Genomic DNA, 22,608 nt, shown 5'->3' with positions numbered 1-22,608 from the left:
GTCTCTTTAGCTTCAAATTTTCCATTCCTGACCCAATCACAGTACTCAATGAGTCGTGACCGATACTTTAGCCGACATGACGACACATATCAGAGCCCGACATGAAATAAATGCCACTCTGTGGGGCTGCTCAGAAGCTCACGGTCACTACTGTTAGAAATTGAATACTAAATTACTGTCTTTGTCCTCCAGAAAAGGTTCTGATCATTTCAAAGTTGCTCGAACGTGTGCTGTTAGCTGAATAGTGTGGACACTTTGAGATGGCCACGTCACATATTTTGTACTAGCAGTGTGTGCGAAAATCTGGAACGGCAGAGCTTTACTTTACATTCATTTTGTACTCCATATGAATAAATACAGTAATAAGATATAAGAAAGGGTTTTATTATTTATTGGGACATCAGTCTTGTCTTCTTACACCTATGTGTGATAAAATGTTTTAAAAGTAGTTCTTTATTTATGTGTACAGTGTGTCAGTCAAGATTTTAAAATGGGGTGTTTGTCTCCTAAAAGGCAGGAGACTGTTTAAGACGTTACATTTCTCAATACCTTTTCCTACAGAGTTTGCTTTTTTGTCTTGTGTCGATCCTGTTTTTGACTTCCCTTCAAAAGAACCACTTCTTGCACCTTGCAATTTCTTCTGAATGATTTAGTCATTGAATGCTTGGAGTTGATGCTAAAGGTCAATACAGTCTATTTCGGGTGGTAAGCTGGTCTGATTTGATGTCTTAATACCCAATGGTGTCGCACATTAACGGAGCTGTTTCAGTTGAGCATGCGTATCTCCGAATAGGTTGAATTAGATTACTGCCTTTGGAAAATAAGCATCGATTGGCAAGAAAGTCAATGATAATCTCGTTGGAAACCTTTTTTAGTGCATGACAGCTTAGTGATGTGTTGTGTCTGTGAGTCATAGTCGCATTGTAGGAACAATAGTAACGCGTGAAATGTTAAATTTAAGCTTTTGTGTATATATTTGTAGAAACGGGTCATTCTGTAGTGCCCTGCCTACTCACACATCATTATGTCTAGCTGAATTGTAGAACTGTTTCCAAGGTTACGGCTGTTTAACCCTCCTCCAGATTTACATTTTCACATTTGGCAGATGCTTTATCCAACGTCATACAGTTAATTCACGGTATACATTTTTTATGACTTGGGGAATCCAACACATGACCTTGGCATTACTAGCACCATGTTTTGCCAATTGAACTAGAGGAAGAAAGCATGTTTTTACTGTGTTTGTTCCATTGTGTGAAGGTCGAGATTGAACCTTGACTACAATGACACTAACATAAAACACACTTTAGTTTGAACTAAAGTGCCCTTGCAGGAGTGAATTGTGTCATTGAGTTATAAATGTCACAGGTATGTCCAGAATGATGGATTAATGATAAATGTCAAAAGAACGGTGACATTAATTCCATCCTGACTGTCAGCCATTTGAGTTTAACTAATGAATGACCCATAATGTGTGATGACTTAAGCAAATAGTGAGTGCATTTATGACGTTTAATAGAGGATATAAGAGATGTGTTGGTTGTTAATATACTGCCAAGTCAGGCTGAAAGTGACCATGAATAAAACATTCATTTAATCTAATCTTTTTACCCTGGCGCACACTCCATTAAATTGTGTTATGTCTTTAAACCAGCCGTAATTCAAAATGATGCCCGTTTCAGACAGAAAGGCTTCATCCATCCCGCAAAACAGAAAACTGGAAAACGAGAACAAAATGCTGTATTTAAAAATTGGCGTAGGAAATTTGCCGAAGAACACTGCTGCCTATCATTGAAACTGTTTGAAAGCTGTTCACCTCCCAGGTGAATTACCTCATTCTGAAGGGTATTGCAAAGTAATTTCTGAATGAGTCAAAATTGAGTTAGGTTCAGTTTGAAATTACTTTATCACCTTACAGTTCTCTGAGGAGAAAGGAAATATAAAAAATCCCACATTCCAATAGTCGACTGTGAGACTGTGCTAAAGGAAACTAGCTGTGTTTGACATTGGAGTGCACATAAAGAACTTTTATACCTACGCACACACATTTATAGCACCCTAAACTTCAGCTGGAAACAGTCTTGGGAAAAGATAAGCCTATTTACTCATGAATATAAATTCAGTGTTGCAAAAAAAATCTATGTTTTTATGAGATTGTTAGAGTAAGTTTGTCTGATGTCATCCGCGTTGACCTGTTGTTTGACCTCTGCGTCTGTCTTCATTGACCTTTGGCTTTATAATTAAGTGAACTGCACTGGATATATTGATTGGGAAATTGTGGGCAGCTTATGTATTTATTCATTATTTCTCCGGCTTGTGATGAAGCACTTTGAAAAGTGTTTATGTTGTAGCCACAGGCATGTGCGAACAAAAAGTAAATTCTGTCAGCTGCTTTGCCTTGTTGTTGCAACTTTTGCATACACTATAAAACTCCAATATTTTATGTAAATTTACAGTATGCTAGGAGAGAAAAATGGGAAAAGAAAATAGCATTCATGCCCCAGTTTACCTCACATAGTGCTAACAATCATCAGTCCCGAAGAAGTGTAAATTAGAACATAGTGTAAATGAATAAAACGTCGCTTTAAATGAGAATTGCTAAGATTTAAAAAACGTAGTGAAACCCCACAAGGGATCGCACTTAAAACATTTAAAATAAGTTCGATAAAAGCTTGCCATTTCTTGTCGTCGAAAGTGTAATGAGTGTTTGCATAATTCAGAGGTGATAAAAATCCAAACATTCTTGTTTTTCTCAAACAGTTTCACCAGTCGTCACTGTACCACAACAATCCTTCAATGCCACTGCAGACTACGGAGAATCTGTAACGTTTACCTGCCGGGCCTACGGCTCCCCTGAACCTGATGTCACCTGGTACAGGTATGACAAACCGATCTCTGTCTTTCTTAATACAACATACACACACATGTATACAAATGAGTAAAGGGCCGTTCACATTATAATGATAACTATAACCATATTTGCGTCCACACCAGTGAACAATAACATTATTAATGTACTGTAGATGACCTGCTGCTTTCGTTTTCATTCCCGAACAAACGTCTTTTCTCCAAAATATGATAGCAAAGGATGGATGCTCTCTGAAGAATGAAGGTTTGCTCGGGTCTGTGATGTAAGGCATATGATTTGCCAGCTTGCACAGACTTATACAAGCGTTACAAATCTAATGTCCTGCCGTAAACACACCGCATTCCAAACATTTATTTCTTACAGACATAAAAAACGCATTGTGATCATCAATAGCAAACATTATCTGCCAGAAACTGTTTGGAAACTTGAAAAAATCATTCTGAAAGTGATCCCAACAATATCGTTCTCTGTCTCGTTATAGTTGTAATGTGGATTTTTATAATAAAATTTATAATTTTATTTATTCTTTACAACAAGGTTGTGTTTGTTAACACTATTTAATGCATAAGCTAATATGAATTAACAATGCACAACAGCATTTAATAATCTCTGTTTATATTAAATACAGCAATATTTTTTGATATTGAAGTTTAGTAAGTAATAGTAATTGAAAGAACATTTACTATGCTGACTAATATCATTAAACAGAGCCTTTACTGTGAAGTGTTACCAACAAGTGTATAAAATGTTATCTTGACCGCAGATGCTCTTCCTGTTTAACCAAACAGTGATTTAAAAAAAGTATTGAAATGAATGCAAATGAAAACAGATGTTTTTACGAGTTTTGACAAGGTAAAGTGCCACACACAAAAAGGAAGAGATAAAAGGGGCAGAAGGGTTGCTCAGCCAAGAATAGGCTTTGATAATTGAACGAACACGTTTATTCCTTTGGTACCTCACGAGTTTTGAGTGACAGCAGCCCAATGTGTTGATTACAGCCTCACAATCACTGTAATTACCTCCGGCTCGGATGAGAATAAACGAGATGTAAGCGATCCCTGCCGAGCATTTTCACGCGTTGACCTTTAATGAATGAGCATAACCAAACCACTCACTGATACATTGGCACATGACAATAGCACCAACAATTAGATTACCCTGCCTAAAACCTGATAGTTTAATCTCATTTCTTTTTGTCTGTGTGATTGCGGGTACCAGAAAGAATTGTGGAGTGAGTTGAAAGTGTTGTGGATAAAATTGCAGTAAACGAATAAACAAATAGACAATGCATATGAGTGGAGCTAAAGACCTTTAATATAGACTCTTTTGAAACGGTACTAATGTTGTTTACCACTTATGCTATAGATGTAAGGCTACACCTTTTTGATATTTACTTAAGACCCGTATTCAATTACTTTTCAAATTTTTGTAGAAACAGCCACAGAAAATAAAAAATTATAGGTAATGTTTAGGTAAACGTATGTTTTTGTATCAATCTGTGAACTACTAACAATATTTCTCTCCCCCAAAAAGTTCAGATCTCAAATGCTGCAAAGAAAACAAGTCCATATTCACTGTTAAGCAATACTACAGTAATATTTATTCTTGTTTTTAGCAACAGTTCAAAATCTTTCAACGTAAAGACATCGCATTCCAAACACTTATATCTTACAGACATAAAACCAGCATTGCAATAGTCAATATTAACAGTTTGGAAATTGGAAACTGGAAAAAAAACTTTCTGAAAGTGATCCCAACAATATCGTTCTATGTATCTTTGTCATTACGTGATGTGAACTCTGCTATTCTGCTAAATGAAGAATGATTTTTAAAACCCATTTTTTTATAGTTATCATTATTGTTATAATGTGAATGACCCTTAATTCTTTACATTGATGTTTTGTTTGTTAACACTATTTAATGCGTTAGCTAATATGAACTAACAATGCACAACATTTCTAAAGCATTTAAGAATCTTTGTTAACAATATTAAATACAACAGTATTTTTTTGTTTTTTTTAGTTCAGTAAGTAATAGTAATCATTGAAATTAACATTCACTAAGCTGACTTATGTCATCAAAAGTGTTACCAACAAATGTATAAAATGTTATAAATGTCTTGCCATGCTGTGAGGTCTTTCACATTGCTGTTGGATGACTTTGTCACTCCTGAGGTTTGATTTTGTTCAAATTCAACAGACACTGGACTGGAATGGCCACAATACATCCAGAAATGCTGATTAAATTAACATTTGGAATGGTCTCTTAATGTTTTCCGCGGCTGTACATTTTGTATTGTTGATAATTGTATAAATTTTTAACACAAATATTGACCCTTTATAATTATATACATTTACGTTATAAGATAAATTCCATTTACGGAGAATCAACTTTGAATGTTACAGAGATCACAAACCTGCAAAATTACCGCTGTGCCCTTGAGCAATGCACCAGCGAAACTTGTCTACAATTAGTGTCACTACAATTAGTGTGATGTAATGTCCTCCGGCCGACGAAGCATCTGCTCGATTGCAACAATTTTGTTGTAAGTAGCTACCAGAATGGAACATCCGTCTGTTTTTCTCTCCGCTGACTTTCTGTACAGACCCAGAGTCTGAGATTTGATTCCCTTCTCCACATTTCCTGTATCCGCACAGGTCTCTCCGCTTTAAATAGATTTCATTTCCGCTCTTTCCCGTTCTTCCAATATTATGACAGTCTGAAGCCCCGCTGTAATCTCCTGGAAAAATATTTGATTATTCTGTCTCCACCTACACTGGCTACCTTTGCTATAGCATCGCCTGTTCTAAAATGTTGTATTGCTTTCTATAATAAAAAAAGAAATGTATTTTTCTGGCATGTTTTTGCATCCTGAATCTTTTTATTGGTTCGCTGGGTAGCTTTTCTTGTGTTGCAGCACTATTCTGAGAATTTAGGGTTTTTTGTGTTGATTTATGTTGTACATGTGTGGTCTGTCAGGAAGGGAGTGCAGCTCGAGGAATCGGAGCGGTACGTAATGAGAGCTCGGGGTACGACGCTCACCGTTCGAAACATTCAGCAGAACGACGGGGGATCCTACACCTGCAAGGCCTCTAATAAGGCGGGAGAAGTTGAGCATGAACTGTTCCTCAAAGTTTTTGGTGAGAACTCTTTTTTTATTGGGTAACGTAACCCCTTATTCATTGAGTGGGATTTTTCCTGTCACAATAACTGTTTATTGGTCTGGCAAATTAGATATAAAATGATGGGGCTGTCTGAACACCTTTATGCTAGTGATTATTTATTAATCTGAACAAACAAACAAATTCAGCATTTCTGGCTCCTGGGCATAAGATGAAGGAATTAATCAAAAACAAAACAAAAACAAAAGTATATTTTTTCGTTTACCTTCTAAACCCCTTCAAACCTGTAAATGTATATTGTTATTTTTATTCCAGTACATAAGACTATTTTTTTAAAAGCTTCATGTGTCTTTTCTGTATAAAAATAGTCATTCCTTAAATTGAATATAATAAAAAGCAGATGGTGCAAGAGAGGAACTCATTTTCGAGGAGAACAATTTGATTGACAGTTACATCCCTTGACTTTCATCATTTTTCCCAGTCCGGCCTGCTTCTCTTCTATAAACAGACCTCCTAAATTACATGAGAATAGGTCACACACCCTTTATGGCAGAGAATTTTGATTGCGATTTTCATGAAGCTGCCAACATTTCCAGCGATTATTCAGATAGCGCCTTGTCTGCTCATGTAAATGTATGGAGATTTATTCTGTAGTCATCAGAATCCTTTCCATGCACAAGCGAAGAGTATTCTTCAAAGAGCTCATTTAAATGAGCCCCTGTTATTGGATGGGAGTTTTGTTTTGCAAAGCATGGTTGGAATGGGAGTTGTAACTTTCCTTTATGACCTTTGACAGCTAACAGAGTCAGACCTGCTCTGGGTTTTCCCTATGGAGAATTTCCTGCATCTCCTGTGTTCTAATAAAAATAGTTTTCGGTTTTAATCAGTGGCATCCCAAGGTTCAAAAGCTGGATTATGTCATCACGATTTATCTCAAGGCTGTTTTGTGGTCTGATGATATGTTTGTGGGTTTTTCCACAAGCCGAATTAAAAAATCCTGCTAAAAAATTCCCAAATTGTCTTTGACATCAGTTGAAAAACATGGACTGAGTTAAGTAATGTTTGCTATCAGTTTTGCTTTTAAAGAGGTTACATTAAATACAAATTTTGAGGCTTTTGTCCCACGTCGTTTTTGACCATTTTTGGCAGTTTCTTTTTTGGAAACAGATCAGAAATATGAACGACTTATCTTGCACAGTGTTCCCTAAACTGAGATCCCCCTCCCTATTTTACCTCCAATGTAACTAATGCCTGTATTTATTCATGTTAAAATTACGAACGAGCCCTTCGAAATGTCCCACCCAAGCTTTCAGTTTTAATAGAATAAAAAAGTACAGTATACTGTTCTGTAAACAGAGAAAAGAAAACCGCTCGCTCTGGGGATTTTCTGTTTACAAAAGAAAAAAAACGAAGCCTTATTTTTATGCAAATAAATCCTATAGTACCTATTTATCCAGATGCAAACTTTTAATGTGCCATTAGGATTATTCCCGATTCTAAATGTATTCTTTGTTTGATCATTCCCAAAGTAGCCTACTGTCAACACAGCAAGAGAAAGAGATTATGCTGATAACACTGTTTCAGACTCTTTTATGTATCTGCTATTATTGTCCGCCCTGTGGGACAGCATTTTCTAATGTATATTTATCAGGTTAAAAGCAGTATTGGTGTCAACTCTTCGCCTGCAGGGAGCTGTTGTTTTACATCAGTTATTGCACTAATGAGCACTGCCACACAACACAAGCCTTATCACAGATTTATGATGGGAATCTTAAGTATTCTTTATGCTGCTCAACCCCTGCAGTTTTCTAATGTTTATTTACCAGTGGGAGCCTGTTAGATTCAGCAATGCGCCTGTCAATGTATGGTTATGTTTTTGAACCCCAGACAGACAGTAAAAGCCCAGCTTTTCTGCTATATGATGATGTTTTTCGAACAGTTGGCTACACATGAAGGATTTTTGATTGTCAGATTGGACGGATGTTGTTGACGCAAAGTTCAGCTGGATATTTACTGAATATTTATCCAAGTGTGGTGAGAATTCTGAGAAAGTCTGTAGTACTGCTACAGTCAAGTCAGTGAATGTCTGCAGTCAAAAATAAATAAATAGCTTTGTTGAAGTCTCTAATAACAATCCTCTCTTTCATGTTTGTGGGTACATTTTGATGCATGTTTGTTTGTCTAGAAAGACAATATTCAGACTGATCTCACAGCGATTCATAACTATTTTATGAGGCCGCCACCCTGTATGAATTCGTACAAAAGAAGTATTCGGCTTAGAAAAAGGCAATACTGAAGCCCTAACATCACCTCTAAACGTAACCATCCTTATGCAAATTTATCTCTATTAGCTATCTCGTAAAATAATGACAAATAATGTGAGATTGTGTTGCACAATATCATACTGACTATCGCTGTATCCGAAAGTGGCTACTTCCATACTATATAATAGGCGAGAACGAGTCATGAGTTATTTTTAAATACCCGGCGAGAAATACCCGGGTGGTCTACAGCTTCTGCTGAGATTTGTGAGTGTGCATCGTATAGACACTTCTCAATCCCATAATACCACGAGAGCTAAGCAACAGTCAAAATTCTAAATTATTTCAAATAAAACAAGCGGAAAGCTTTAAGGCAGATGTCCATTTTCAAATGTAAGTACCTATTAAATAATGTATTGTGTTTAATGTATGTTTTTATCAACATGAACGTACAGGTTGTTTTTAATATGTCATAAGAGCATACGGGTCACATGACAATAACTGTGGATGCAGTATGTCCGAAATGGATTCACAGTCCTTTCACTCATACTATTTAAAATGTACTGTTTTAACGGTCGATGGGTAGGTACATCTCAAATGCAGTACATACTGTCACAGCGTGCGATTTCCATTTTTAACGTTTGTAGAACTTTAGTGATGAAATCATATTGAAAATGCGTAAGCTGTGATGAAATTGTGTTAATTTTATAGTTTTTGATATGATTTTAGCTGAAACTTTAAGACTAAATCCTTTTAGAGTTCTCACTAAATGTCCTCCTCTTCATGTCATCTGTTTGTCTCTTTTGACTCTGTCTTATTCCTCTTCTGTTCTCTCTTTTAGTCCAGCCCCACATTACTAAGCTAAGGAACGTGACAGCTGTAGAGGGCAGCGCCGCCATGATCTCCTGCAAGGCTGAAGGTGAACCCTTACCTGAAATCTCCTGGAGGAGAGCGAGTGACGGACACAGCTTTTCAGATGGAGATAAGGTACCGTTCTCTAGGGATAGGAATCATAAAAAAATTGTAGTAGTTGTATTAAAAAATGAGAATTCTGTCAGCATTTACTCACCTTTATGTCATTTCAAACCGTATGACTTTCTTCGGTGAAAGAACCTGCATAACAATTGAAAAATGTGAACTTATATTTTATTGGAAACAAAATAACATCATACAGGGTTGGAATGATATTGGGGTGAGTGCATGAGACATTTTCATTTTTGGATGAAGTGACTTTAGACTCGAAGAAGTAATTAATTCACAAATCAGACAGCTCTGTTGTTTGTGACCAGCATGGGCAGCACGATGGAAATGATGTGGGATTGGAATTTGTTTTCTATTTCTGTTTTCATTTTGTTATCTTCCACCAAACCAGTTTCTCCTCTTATCACATTCATTTCAGACTACAAGCTCACGACTCACCATTATTTCCGTCCGCTTCAAAGAAACATCCAGATATTCAGGAACCATCACAGGAACGTTATGAAAATCATTTGGTTCAACGTTTCTTTTCAATTTTTGTCCTGGCACATGCAAATTTCCATGCGCCCGTGTGTTCTCTTCGGGCATGTATTTCAGACCCCATTTCCTTCAGTCAGTAGGCAATGTAGCATTTTACCAGCACATTAAGTGCCAGATGTGTGACGTTTGGTCTTTGCTCACGCCCACTATAATAGTCCTGGACATTAGAGGATATAATAGACTCGCATGGGGAGACACAGCCCTGAGGCAGGCTCAATCTGTGTACAAGTTGTGCGCTGAAGAAGGTTTTCTGTGCTCCAATAATGCCTCGCAGTTTTTACTGGCGTCTGCGGTGAATGCGAATGCGGCAAATGCGATTGCAGCCACCAGGCGGAAAAGATGATGGGAAGAGAAACTGTCAAAGATCATTAGAATGCCATGAAAGGAGGGTTGTTGGCGTCAACAATAGAGGCAAACGGAGGCCGGCTCCAGGGAGGAACTGTGAAAGACTCCCCATCACAGTCAATCTAGCAAGGGCTGCTCGGGTAGCGATTAGAATAGCCTGCGTGGCTTGGAAATGAAAAAGGATTCATACAAAGAGGTGTTGGAGAGCAGCGATGCTTGCCGCCACTCAATATGAACAAAATGAGTTTGATTTAAGCTGCTCTTTCAGAGGTGTGGGAATGCGGAGGTTAGGTTGGGGAGAGTTAGTCTCTTACAATTACAAGGAGTAGCGACAGGACCTGTGCTCTGAATTCAAAAGTTGCAAAACAATTGCGTTGGGAGCCTCTTTCCTCCCCTCCCTTTTACTCCCGACAGTTAAAGTAAAAGAGTTCAAAATGGGCACTTGTTCAGTACCGAAGGATTTTAGTGAAGAGTCTAAAGGGACCATTTGACAGCTGCGACAATGTCTCACTTTAGAGCCATTTATATGCAGAAGAAAATGTTAAAGGTACGTACAGTACAAAACATGGTTTCGAAAACCAGCTTGAGCTATGGACTGATTTTTGCAGGAAAGTAAGGAGCGACTGAAATTGGTTTCGGCTACCTCGGTGCATGTGCCAGTGTGAGGGTGGAGATCAGAGGCTAGGATTTCGGTCAGTTTGGATGATGAGCGGGGTGTCGAGGCTAGAAGACAGCTCTCAGAACAGTCATCATGCAGTGCCTCTTGTTAGCCATACTACTGCTCACTAATCAAAAGTGACTCTGCCACACGTCTCTCTGCTCCTCATTATGCAGCGTACGCTTCAGAGGGCAACCAGAAAGAGAGCTGATTTACATCTGAGCGATGCTGCGTGCCGCTGAAACGAGAGTGCGTGTTATGTCTGGTGGACTTGTTTGCCTTTACGATGGTTAAACAGTTTGAGGTCCGTTTTTGGACGCTTCAGGAACACGCATCAGACATCTCAGAGATTGACCTTTTTCGCCAGTGGTTCAAAAACACAAGGAAGTGACTACTTAAATCTTATGGGATGAGTCATTGCACTTGAATACGTAAAGAAACTAGCCGGTACCTGATTTAACAAATCTTCAAAAGATTGTAGGCTGCCTTATTGTGTGCTAGGTGTGTTAGTCGTCATACGTGTTTTAGTAATTAGTATGAAGTCATTTATTTGTAGATATTAAGGTGTGTAAGAGTCAAACCCGTCTGTGCACCCTTCACTACTGTGAATCAAAAGCTCATTTGTCTTTAATCTGTGAATTATTTTTAATGTTAAATATGAGTTTAGGTTGTTTTTCTACTTAATTACGGGACAGTTATCATTAAAGTCTATCTTTATTGAAATAATTTTGTGTGGTGTGATTTTCAGAGTCCAGACGGTCGTGTGGAGGTACGCGGACGTTATGGCGAATCCATGCTGACTATTGTGGGAGTCAAACTGTCTGACTGGGGCCGGTTTGACTGTGAGGCTCTCAGCAGGATTGGAGGGCATCAGAAGAGCATGTTCCTGGATATCGAATGTAAGTGATGTAAAATTGCTTTAAGAGCAAAACACTGGACATCAAAAAGCATCTTAATACAGTACATAAAGTGTTCATCATCATGAGACATTAGACATACTTATGTTGCCATGAACTACGAAATATTTTAAACTTTACCTTCTCCCGCGCTGGGGTGGTCCCCTCAAAGGTTCCTTTTTGTACCTTCATGGGTATACAACACATAGAAGGTTGTACCTTTTTGTGGGTACATTGTTGTACCCTAAGAACCGATTTTGTACTCATTAAATATTAGGGTATAAAAAATTGTGTAACCTTAAAGGTATAATGTACTCAAAAAGTACAAAGGTATAAGGTTTTATTATCCTTTGTATACCTGCAAAGGCACGAAAGGGATCCTTAGGGTACCACCCCATGCGACAGAAAAGGAACTGTTTTTAAAAATGAAATGTCGTCACTTCATGATAAAATTTGCAAGTGGCCCTCATATACCACACAAGTGTGGACAGAACAAGGCAAATCATCTGGTTGATCTCAACCAAGTAATTGTATGCTTTTATACTGTATGATTACAATAGTTGCATTTCATCTGTGGCATTCTAAAAATAATATTTTTACCCTGCTGTCCATGTCTTTATCAGAACAAATCTGTCAACCTTCCTTCGAGTACAACTTGCGCAAACATTAGATGGAACCTTTTTCCAAAATGTAGCTCATTCTCTTCTGTGACCCTAAAGATTATTTCCTATCGTATCACACCACTCATTTGAAATGCAAACATGCATCATCTCATTAGCATATCTAGATATCTGGTTTTGGTGTGGTTGGGCATTGTGATAATGAAGAAGTGGCAGCAGCAGGGTAGATACAGTATACAGTTCCTTATTAGCGGGTGCTCTGGAACGAACCACCCAGCAGGTTTGCTTATATTCCCATTCATTCAGTCTCGATCCGTCACCGATCTGACACTGTGAGCTGCATCAATCTCTTTAACGGAAGAAATGGGTGTGATTTTCTGTGTCACTGTGTGTGGGTGTAAAACCAAAAAATCACATATAATGCAGCATTTCCCCATACCAGTCTCTCTCTCACATTCTGTGACTCCCTTATTGCGTTTTTCTTACATACTGGCAAATGAAATCTTCCACCGCCAACGAGTACGCAGTGGGAGAAGAGGGGGCTGTGGTTTGCAGCGTTGAGGTGAGCCTCAAGAAGTGGCCATGCCTCAGATTCTGTTTGATTTGGAGCCCATTTAAACCCAGGTGCAAGTGCACTCGCATGATGGAGCTCGTGGTTTGTGTGTGTGCGTGGAAACTTGTGTTGGTTGGTACATGCTAGAATTTAATTTAGGCTTCAGGCAGCTAATCTCGAATGAGGTTTTGATGGATGAATGTTAGCAGTGCTCGGCGTGGCGTTATTGAGTATTTCTTTACCGTTCTTTCACAGATGCACCAAAGTTCCAGACCAACCACACTATATTTTTCTCGTGGGAGGGGAACCGGGTCAACATCAGCTGTGATGTCATGTCTAACCCTCCGGCCACCATGCTGTGGAGACGGGACAAGCTGACCATACCCAGCGAGGGCGTGGGAAACATGCGTGTACATAGCACCCCCGGCAGGTCACTTTTGGAGGTACACTACTTCAATGACTCATTCAGTAACGCTTAAAGTGATGATGACGATGCAGTGGATTCGGTCATCTTTTCCATGCAATGGTGACTGGAGCTTAAAAGCTTCAAAAGGAATTCATAAAAATGCTCTGTATAGGTTGTGCAATATATTTCGAGTTTGATCGTTCACATAATAGCTTTGATAGATGATGATGTCATACAATAATGTTGATAGATTCTGATGTCTTACGATAGCTTTGCTTGAAAAACAAGGTCAGTAATTAAGTCATTCTTCACTGACAATCTTCCTCTCCATTGAGCTGTTCATTTGAGATCCGCCTGTGACCGGATCATTGAGTCACCCGTCGCCCGTCTGAGATATAAATTAATCCTTCAGTTTTGTGAACACAAAAAAGATCTGACCTTGAATGAACTATTTCTTTAATAACATCTGAGGGTGAGCCTATTAAAGCCATCATCATGTAATCATCAGCCTGAGTTGTTTGTTTAATGATCTTATCCGTACTAGACCAACAACATGCCATGTGTACCACAGCAAGAATCAAAAGAACATGAAGAGAACAATAGATAGCACAAAAGCACACTAGATTAGAAGTGTCACAACAGACGTGAAAAGCATGCTTATAAAAATTACGTATAATTTTCATTCACAGGTTACTCCCATGTCGGATAGAGATTTTGGCCGTTACAACTGCACAGCTAGGAATAACATCGGCATGCGCTTTCAGGAGTTTATCTTGGCTCAGGCGGGTAAGTGTTTACCCTTAGGTGAATAGTTCAACAAATAATTTGATCAATACGATTACATTCAAAGATTGGGATTTTGGATCGTGTGATTTCCTGTTATTGATGTGATCTGTCATGGTGGTGTGATTTTAGAGCACTATAATTAAATACGTGCCAAAAAAAAGGGTGGTGTTTTTTTATGTTGAAATAGTTTCTGCTATTCCTGTTCTACATACTAAAAGTTGGTGATTCAAACAGATTGCCTGAAAAAACGTTGGTCGATCAAAAAACATCCCTCTATGATTGTGATGTTTGTAATGTCTCCTTTTCAACCAATGATGTGAGTTTAAGGGCAGGAATAATTAACCATGGTAAATCCCAGAAGGTGCCACATGTAGTACTTCGCCTTTAAAGAAATCGTTCAACCGGTTGAAAAATTCCGAGACATCATTTACTCAACAAGTTGTTCCCAATCTGTATACATTTTTTGTTCTGATGAACACAGCAAAATATGTTTGGAAGAATGCTTGTAACCAAACAGTTCTTGGCCACCATTGACTGCCCCCCAATTTCTTTTTTTAAATTAAACCAAAATCATTTTTGCTGGGACATTAATTATTTTTGTTGGTGATCTTAGCTTTATAATGTTTGATTGCATAAAATGTATGATGAATTTCTATATTTTATAAAATGCCACACAATCTGTGGCCTCCCTGGATCCATCTTGGGTCTCCCAGTTTGAGAACCGCTGTTTTATGGCCCGCATAGATTTTAAACCACATTAGAAGTCCCGACCCGTCTCGCTTTGTCAAAGCCTATTCTCATGTAATCCCCTCAGATAACTGACTTTTGTATCAGACTGTACACCGACAGGCGCAGTTGCCAGTAAACATGCTTTGCTTTCAAAGAACCAAGTTACTCAAGCTTTGAAGAGCAAAAAGGCTTACAGGAGTAGAGCTTTAACAGATTATGTACATCATGAGAATTGTTGCTTATTGTTGCTGTTGTATAGTGTGCGTGACTTGTTGGTGTGTTTGTCACTTACTAAAAAGCAATGAAGTATAGATAAAATTATTGTTTACAAACAAACAGGGTCCTTGTCGCACCCTGAAAAAGAGCTGCAATGAGTTCCATATCCCATTTTTCCACATCAACAACAAACACAGACAAGAGAAGTTATATAAACACTGTAAAGCATCTCAGTGCTGTTTTAAGTCTATCAACTGTCTTGAAATGCTGCTTGTTCAATCTGATTAAGAAACAAAACTCACTTTGCACGAATGTCATTTGCATTAATGTTACATATTTCTTAAACCATCTATATTTGCCATCTCTGTTTGAAACATAAACATGCAGGTTCTCGAAAGCAAAAGTTTACCCAAAATTCTTTCTTCGTTATCTCACCATCTTGTCGTTTCAAACCTTTATGACTTTCTTTCTTCCGCAGAACACAAAAGAAAGTATTTTGAAGAAAGTTGTTAACTAAACAGCATTGGTCCTCATTCACTTCTATTGTACAGACACAAAACCAATGCAAGTGAAAGAGGGCCAGTTAACAACATTCTTTAAAATATTTTTTTGTGTTCCGCAGAAGAAAGTCATATAGGTTTTAAGTGAGAAGAGGTAAGTAAAACATGACAGAATGTTTATTTTTGGGTAAACTATTACTTTAACTTATCTTTACGTGGGTTGAAGTGAAATGTGTCCCATGAACTTGTACCTGACAGTTTATGAATCATTATCATTATTAACCTTACCGTTAAAATTTACAGCTATGAGCACTTATATTTTATGTACTTTCTCAATAACTCGTTTTTGTTTATTTTTAACTGGAAAACGTTACATATTGCAGCGTGGGAGCATACACAAGTTGTTACTAATGTCCAATCAAATTATACAGAGGCTAAAAATAAAGCTGATGTTGTGAATTAACAAACCGGTTATACTTTATTTTACAGTGCCTGTGTTACAGTGTAATTATACATTCAAGTACTGCGTAATACATATTAACTACATGTACTTACTATAGGGTTAGGATTGATTCAGGGTTAGTTACATGTAATTATGCATCATCTTAAAGTAAATACCATAGTAAATCCATGTAACATGTGTAACATGGGCACCGTAAAATACAGTGTTACAGAAGAACCCATTGCAATTATTTTATATACATGTTTGTGTATGTGGCTTTGATATAATCTCTCTTTTATAAATCACTATTGACATTGATTATGACACTATCTCAAACATCCCACCCATTCACTCTCTCACCCTCTCTCTGGTACATTCTGTTCCTGGTCTTCTGTGAAACACACCTAATTTATTTCCCTACCGAATGAGGTTTTCCTGTTGCCTAACCTGGTTTCACTCAATGTTTCTCTGTCTATCAGCAGCATTGATTCTCTCACTGGAAGAGCCGGGTGCTTGTTATTCAGAGCAGGGTGTGTTCTCTCTCACTTAGCTGGGCAAAACAGCAAAGTAGGAGAGGTGGCAGTGGAAGTATGAAACCTTCCTTGCTACCTCCATAAGGCTGAAGCATAAACAGGATGCTACATGTTTTTATATCAGATTGGCTGAATCATATTTTCTGTTGCCTTAAGACATTTGCTATTATTCTTGTTTTTTTATAAGGAGGCCTGCATGAAAACTACTGTTGAGGAAATTTCAGTCCTTTCCAAACAGTCATTCATGAATATTTGAGTGTTAATCCTCATGAAATACAAATGGAAGTATTTTATATTTTTCGTATTTTAAGAATATTTATGTACTATAACTATTGTGCTCCAAAACATTAAAACGCGCCTGGATGGAAGATAACTTACGCTCTGTGTTTGTTTATCGGTCTTGCTAATAATAAAACTATTTGTTGAATGGTTCATGTAACTTCTTCCCATTTAAAGAAACCATATGGGACATTGACAACTACCGGTTGAGCACTCTATTGTCTTACAGTTTTTCTCAATTACTTCAATACATTTCTAGAAATGATGCCCCCTTCTCTCCAAACTCTATTCACAGATCCAAAACTTCTCACCCAATTTCCTCAACATCCTATTTTCAGGTCAAAATGAAGCTCTCCTCTCGAAACCAAACTTTTCCCCCAGACATGACACACAAGCCCTCAAAAACACTTGCACTACAATATAGTCTTAGACACTGGTGAGATAAATTCAAAACACTGTTACTAAAACCTCTTATTGGGATTCAAGAAAAATTTAACAGCTTGGTGTTTGTTACAATATATACAACATAAAAGAGTGAAGATAAAGCAAAATGCAACAATGAGCCGAATGAAAATAAATACACTGCTGTAAAGTAATCTTAGATGAAAGTAGAGGAAGTAGACGATTCTTACAAGACAAGAAAAATTAAAAATCCATAGAACAATATGAACTGATCATGCAACACAAAGACAGTAAAACTGCATAAATAAGATTTGTTTTCTCTGATTACTGTAATTTCTGTTACTGTGTGTTGTTATTATTTTGTACAGCATGTTTCCTGTAAATAGTATAAAGCCCTTTAGATAATTCTAGGAAGCAATTTCATAGCACCATCACTTGTGATCCTATTGATATTATCCTGAGATTCTGATTGGTGTGTCATCAAGTATGCTACTGAATGTTTACTGATGGATAAATGTCTGCTATTTGAGTTTACAACATGGCACTTCAGTTCATTATATTACATTAACATTTAGTCCTTTAGCAGACGATTTTATCCAAAGCGACTTAAAGAGAGTTCAGGGAGCAATAAGCAACATGTCAGAGAGGAGCAATAATATGTGTTTGTGTTTTCTGAATAAGAACATGATTAAACTTTTGCTACATAAATATGTTTTTGTTAGGGGTTTTGCAGAAATCATTAAAGTAATTGACATGTGAGTGAAAACAAGAGAAATATGTAAAATGTTTTGAGAAATGTGTCAGTTTTTTGAGAACTGAGTGAATGGTTTGAAATATTGTGCCATCCATATCAATTTTAGAGCTTAAGCAATCGAGAAAACTAATACAAAATATTGGAGAGGCAAGTTAAGCCAAGTAACGGATCTTTTCGTTTTCTTTTGCTTGTTATCAGAAATAATCTACAGGCACTCTATTGTTTCGGATGTGTACCAGTTTTATCCACAAACGCATGCATGCGTCTATACAGCTTCTCACTTCCACCAGTACGGATCAGATATTTTTATAGATGTATGAATCACCCTACTTTTTTCTTTCTGGACTTCTTATCAACTATTTTGTCAGATTTTAGGCTATTTTTAAAGAGGGATAAACCACTCGATATGAACTTCCTGTTTCAGTGGAAATTACATCAACACATTGAACACCGCTGAGAAAGATGCATTCATTTTCTAGCACCTTAAGTGGGACTAATATAAAATGTCTTTGGGTGAACATTGTTTAACTTGAACAGGTTTTCTGCTCCCAGTAAGAGTCAAATGCTACATATGACACATTTTACTGTATTTAAAACCACCATGGAGAAATATGCAGATAATTATAAATAAAGTATTGAACAAGTACATAAAAATCAGTTTTCAAAACATTCCTTACTTTCAATACACATAAAATACTCCAATTTTATGTTTCAAACCGAGATTGCAGTAGAGAGAAAAGGTTATGGATTGCACCTGTTAAATAATTTCAAATTAACGTCTGTAGTTTACAGCTTATGCTAATAATTATTTCCAGTAGGAATTATTTATTTTAATTATTGTCACTAAAGAATTTATTTTATTATTAATATTTTTGTTGTTTTTGAACATTTATGTTTTATATTATAATACCTTTGAGAATTTGTGATTTATACGTAGTCATTTTCCTTTTTTAAGGATGTATAAAACCGAAAGGCTTAACCCCAATTGATCTTATTGATTTGCTATTTTGTTATCATGTTTATTCTGTATACTCAAACCTCTTTGTAAAGCTTCATCTGACATGTTTTACATGTAAAAAATGGTGTCACAGGCAAACAGTGCAGGGATTATAGAATTTAAAGTCTCTGATGTTAAGGGAGTTTGGTTTGTTAGATGCTGAAAGCAGCTCTATGTGCTCGTGCCCATCACCAAACAACCATCTCCCCTTCAGAAAGACACACAACCACCCTCTTTGAAGCCTTCAGAGTCTACGGCCTCAACCTATAAATAGGCATTTGTTATCCTCTCTTACCCTAACCCATCATTTCTCCACCGCAGATGTTCCCACGAACCCTTACTCTGTGCGCTTGAGTTCTGTGGCCCAGCGCGTGGCCACGGTTACCTTCATAAAGCCGGACTCCCACGGGGGCGTACCCATCAGTCACTACCTCGTCAAATACAAAGACATCAGCTCACATGACTGGAAGGATGTGAAGTCACAGGGGACACAGAGTAAGTACAAAAGTTGTTTCACTTCTCCGTTTCATCAATTCTTGTGTAAAACTGCATAATGACTTGTAGATTATACAATTGTTTCTGCCTACAGATTAGCTCTTTTTTTGTTGGCTTTTAGTTTGTGTAGTAAAGGATTCAGTGCCTCAATACGGATGCCTTGTTTCTGAAAAATACTCCAGACCAATCTTTGTGGGGTATTATTTGTATGTTTATGCAGTAAATTGAAATTAAAATGTATTAACTTTGAATATTAGCCGTTGGAAATAGATCAAGGTGAAGATATTTTCTCTTTCTGTACTGTGTTACCTGAGCCATCATTCATAATACGCTGGCATAAAACACACGACTACAAGTAGAGCTGCCTAAAGTTTACAGCTGCCTTCAAGGACCAGAGTAAAAGTGTGAGATGAGCTCTGGTACATTCAACTCTAGTACAACCTGAATTTAAAGTGCTTTAACGTGCTTTTTTTACCCACAACACCCAGAAGGTTTGGCAGAAACTTTAAGGACAGATTACTGTAGATAAGCAGATAAGCAATTTAGACTCTTTGAAGGACTCCACGTTAGTATGCATAATGCTGAAAATTCTGTGGCCAAGAGCATGAATGATAAAAGCAACAATTTGACACGTTGTACATAATTTAGGAGACCAGCTCGGTATTGATGTTTATATGCTTATTAGAACCCCCTATCTCTTTTCCCCTGTAGGAAGTTGTTATATAATTTATTTAACTTTCTTTTTCCTATAAAATAATTTCTGCATACCTACAGTAAATAGCCATAAATCTCACATACCTATGTATAAATGTATAGGATATTGCAATGTAAGTCGCTTTGGATAAAAACATCTGCCAAATGCATTAATGTAAATGCAAATGTATAACTACTACCTTTTCTTCATTAAGTATAAGTGTATGCAAATTAGTCCCCGCCTCCACTTAGTTGCACTAGCTCGGACTACAGTACCTGATCCAATCGGTCAACTGTGTGATGTGATTGGTTTGTGATGTATAAAACAGGCAGTTACAAATCGTGTTAAACAGCAGTGTCCTGCAAAAAAAATAAAGAAACCATCATAGACATTAAAATGGTTCCCATTAAAATACCATTATGAACTATTAGCCTTTTCCATTAAAACCTTTAAAAAAGTCCTTTTTGTAGTGTTTTTTCAGCCTTTATTCTCACTCTTTCTATGTCTCTGTCTTTTTCCCGCAGCAATAGTTTTGCTCACAAACCTTGAGCCCAACACGACATATGAGTTGCAGGTAGCCGCGGTGAACGGGAAAGGTCAAGGGGAGTTCAGCCGAACGGAAAGCTTTCAAACCCTGCCCATCAGTGAGTCTCCTGCTCTCTGACCTTTGTGTGATGTTGCTTTAAAAAGATCTTCAGCAGTTTCAATTGTGCATAATAATTTGCCATCAAAAGTATGGTAATCGTTGAATTATGAGTGGATCATTCATGACGTTTTCTTTTTAAATTCAGGAGAGCCCAGTCCACCGTCAGTTCAGGGCCAGCGAGGGGTGGGGAAAGCATATCGTCTGGGTCTGGTCAAGCAGGACGATGGAGGAATGCCCATTCTGGAGTACATTGTCAAATATAAAACAGTAAGTTAAATGGAGTGGACTGATCTTTACTGCAAGAGGCATTCAAACGTTCTGTTTCGTGAAAAGAGTTATTCATATCAATTTAATTAAAGGTAATGTTTTCAAACACCTTTTAATTTTAACTTAGAGAGTGTAAATTATCTTATTGTGTGTTTTTACATTCATTTTGATTTTAAAATCTTGTTGTGCACAAAACTATATATCTTAGTGCTTGATTATAGTTAGGCTAAAGTGAGATATTGTCCCAGGTTTTAAAAAAAAAATGATGAAAATATTATTTTGTTTATTTTAATTAGATTAAACGGTTTGATTGACAAGCGATCTGACCAATCGTAACGCTGATATTATGTGCCCGTGGCTGACCACCATTTTGGCCGAAAACAAACCCTGCTATAATAAACGTTCACACTGTAACGATAAACGATAACTAAGTTATAGCTTTTAAATATCATTTTAAATGAAGGAAAATGGCGGATTTCACATCACAAGTTGTGATGCACCGATCCGATACTCTGGATCGGAATTGGGGCCGATCCGGATGTTTTTTGCTGGATCGGGTATCGGACTGACGGGTTCTCTTCAGTCCGATCCGTTGCGATACCCGTGGAAGTTACTCTAAAGCTTCATAAGGGACTATCTATCAGGAAATTACCATAAACTGTGTCATGCACTGTATTCGTTGTCATGTATTTTGATAGCTTTGAAACCAATATAACATAATTAAAAAACTCTGACCTCCGCTGGTGCGGTCATCTGTCAATCTCAATCCAACATGCGTGTGTCCGGGAACAGTCAGGACGTTACTCTTTCCAAAGTTTTTAATATTCTTCCTAATCACTAGATAGTAGACTGTGGTTTTGTTTAAAATGCATTTAGCCGGAGACTGTACTCGCTGAGTGTAACGTTATTAGATTCAAGCACTGGAAGCGGTCTATGTTATGCGTCATTCATACACTATACCTCTTTTTTTTTACTTTAGGATGGATGCAAAGTACTATGATTTAAACACATAACATATCTCTTCTCTTTGTGTTATAACTGTTTTGAACTTGGGAAGCAAAGATCCCCGCGACATCAGGATCATCACTATCCGGGATGCTCGTGAGTGAAGCGGGTGCATTAAGCGCATCATTCTGCGTCCAATGCGCATGACTTTAAATAACGTAGAAGCGAATGTATTAAGCGCATCATTTTGTGTCCAGGATGTGCATGAGCGAGTTTGGAGACTTTTATATTGTGATAGCTTTGTGCAATAAACAGAGATTTATTTGTTAAACATTTTGTAAGTATCTGTGCTTAATGAGACCACATTTTGTTTTGTATGTATTTTTAAGTTAAATAAAGCACTAAATAACATTTAAAAAAATCATACTTTTAAGTAAAAATACTTAAGTGAAGGAAAATGGTAGATTTTAATGTACTCATGGATTTAAAGTAAAAAAAAAAAAAAAATGTATGGACTGTAGTGGAGTAAATATGCTCTGCTTCATACTGTAGGAAAGTATTTTTTGTCCAAAGCTCTCTGATAAAGTACATATATTTTAAAATGTACTTGAAAGTAAACATTCTTAACTATCCACCTCTGGCAATAAAAGTTAAAATATGCAAGTCTACTTTGAT

General features: G+C 37.3%; 1 protein-coding gene across 1 annotated transcript in view; it reads left to right on the top strand.

Moving 5' to 3' along the window:
• The window catches only part of ncam2 (neural cell adhesion molecule 2), a 159,071-nt gene that overhangs the window by 117,681 nt on the left and 18,782 nt on the right, over positions 1-22,608 (top strand). The window contains exons 6-15 of the mRNA XM_056755379.1: positions 928-935; positions 2,761-2,878; positions 5,849-6,009; positions 9,094-9,239; positions 11,522-11,672; positions 13,098-13,285; positions 13,938-14,034; positions 19,208-19,381; positions 20,600-20,719; positions 20,867-20,988. Of these exons, the coding sequence (XP_056611357.1) occupies positions 928-935; positions 2,761-2,878; positions 5,849-6,009; positions 9,094-9,239; positions 11,522-11,672; positions 13,098-13,285; positions 13,938-14,034; positions 19,208-19,381; positions 20,600-20,719; positions 20,867-20,988 (1,285 nt within the window). The remainder of the gene's footprint in view (positions 1-927; positions 936-2,760; positions 2,879-5,848; positions 6,010-9,093; positions 9,240-11,521; positions 11,673-13,097; positions 13,286-13,937; positions 14,035-19,207; positions 19,382-20,599; positions 20,720-20,866; positions 20,989-22,608) is intronic.

The sequence above is a fragment of the Triplophysa dalaica genome, chromosome 8 (assembly GCF_015846415.1).
Source record: "Triplophysa dalaica isolate WHDGS20190420 chromosome 8, ASM1584641v1, whole genome shotgun sequence".
Taxonomy (NCBI): domain Eukaryota; kingdom Metazoa; phylum Chordata; class Actinopteri; order Cypriniformes; family Nemacheilidae; genus Triplophysa; species Triplophysa dalaica.
The sequence above is the reverse complement of the archived record's forward strand: the minus strand, read 5'-3'. Positions and strand labels throughout refer to the sequence as shown.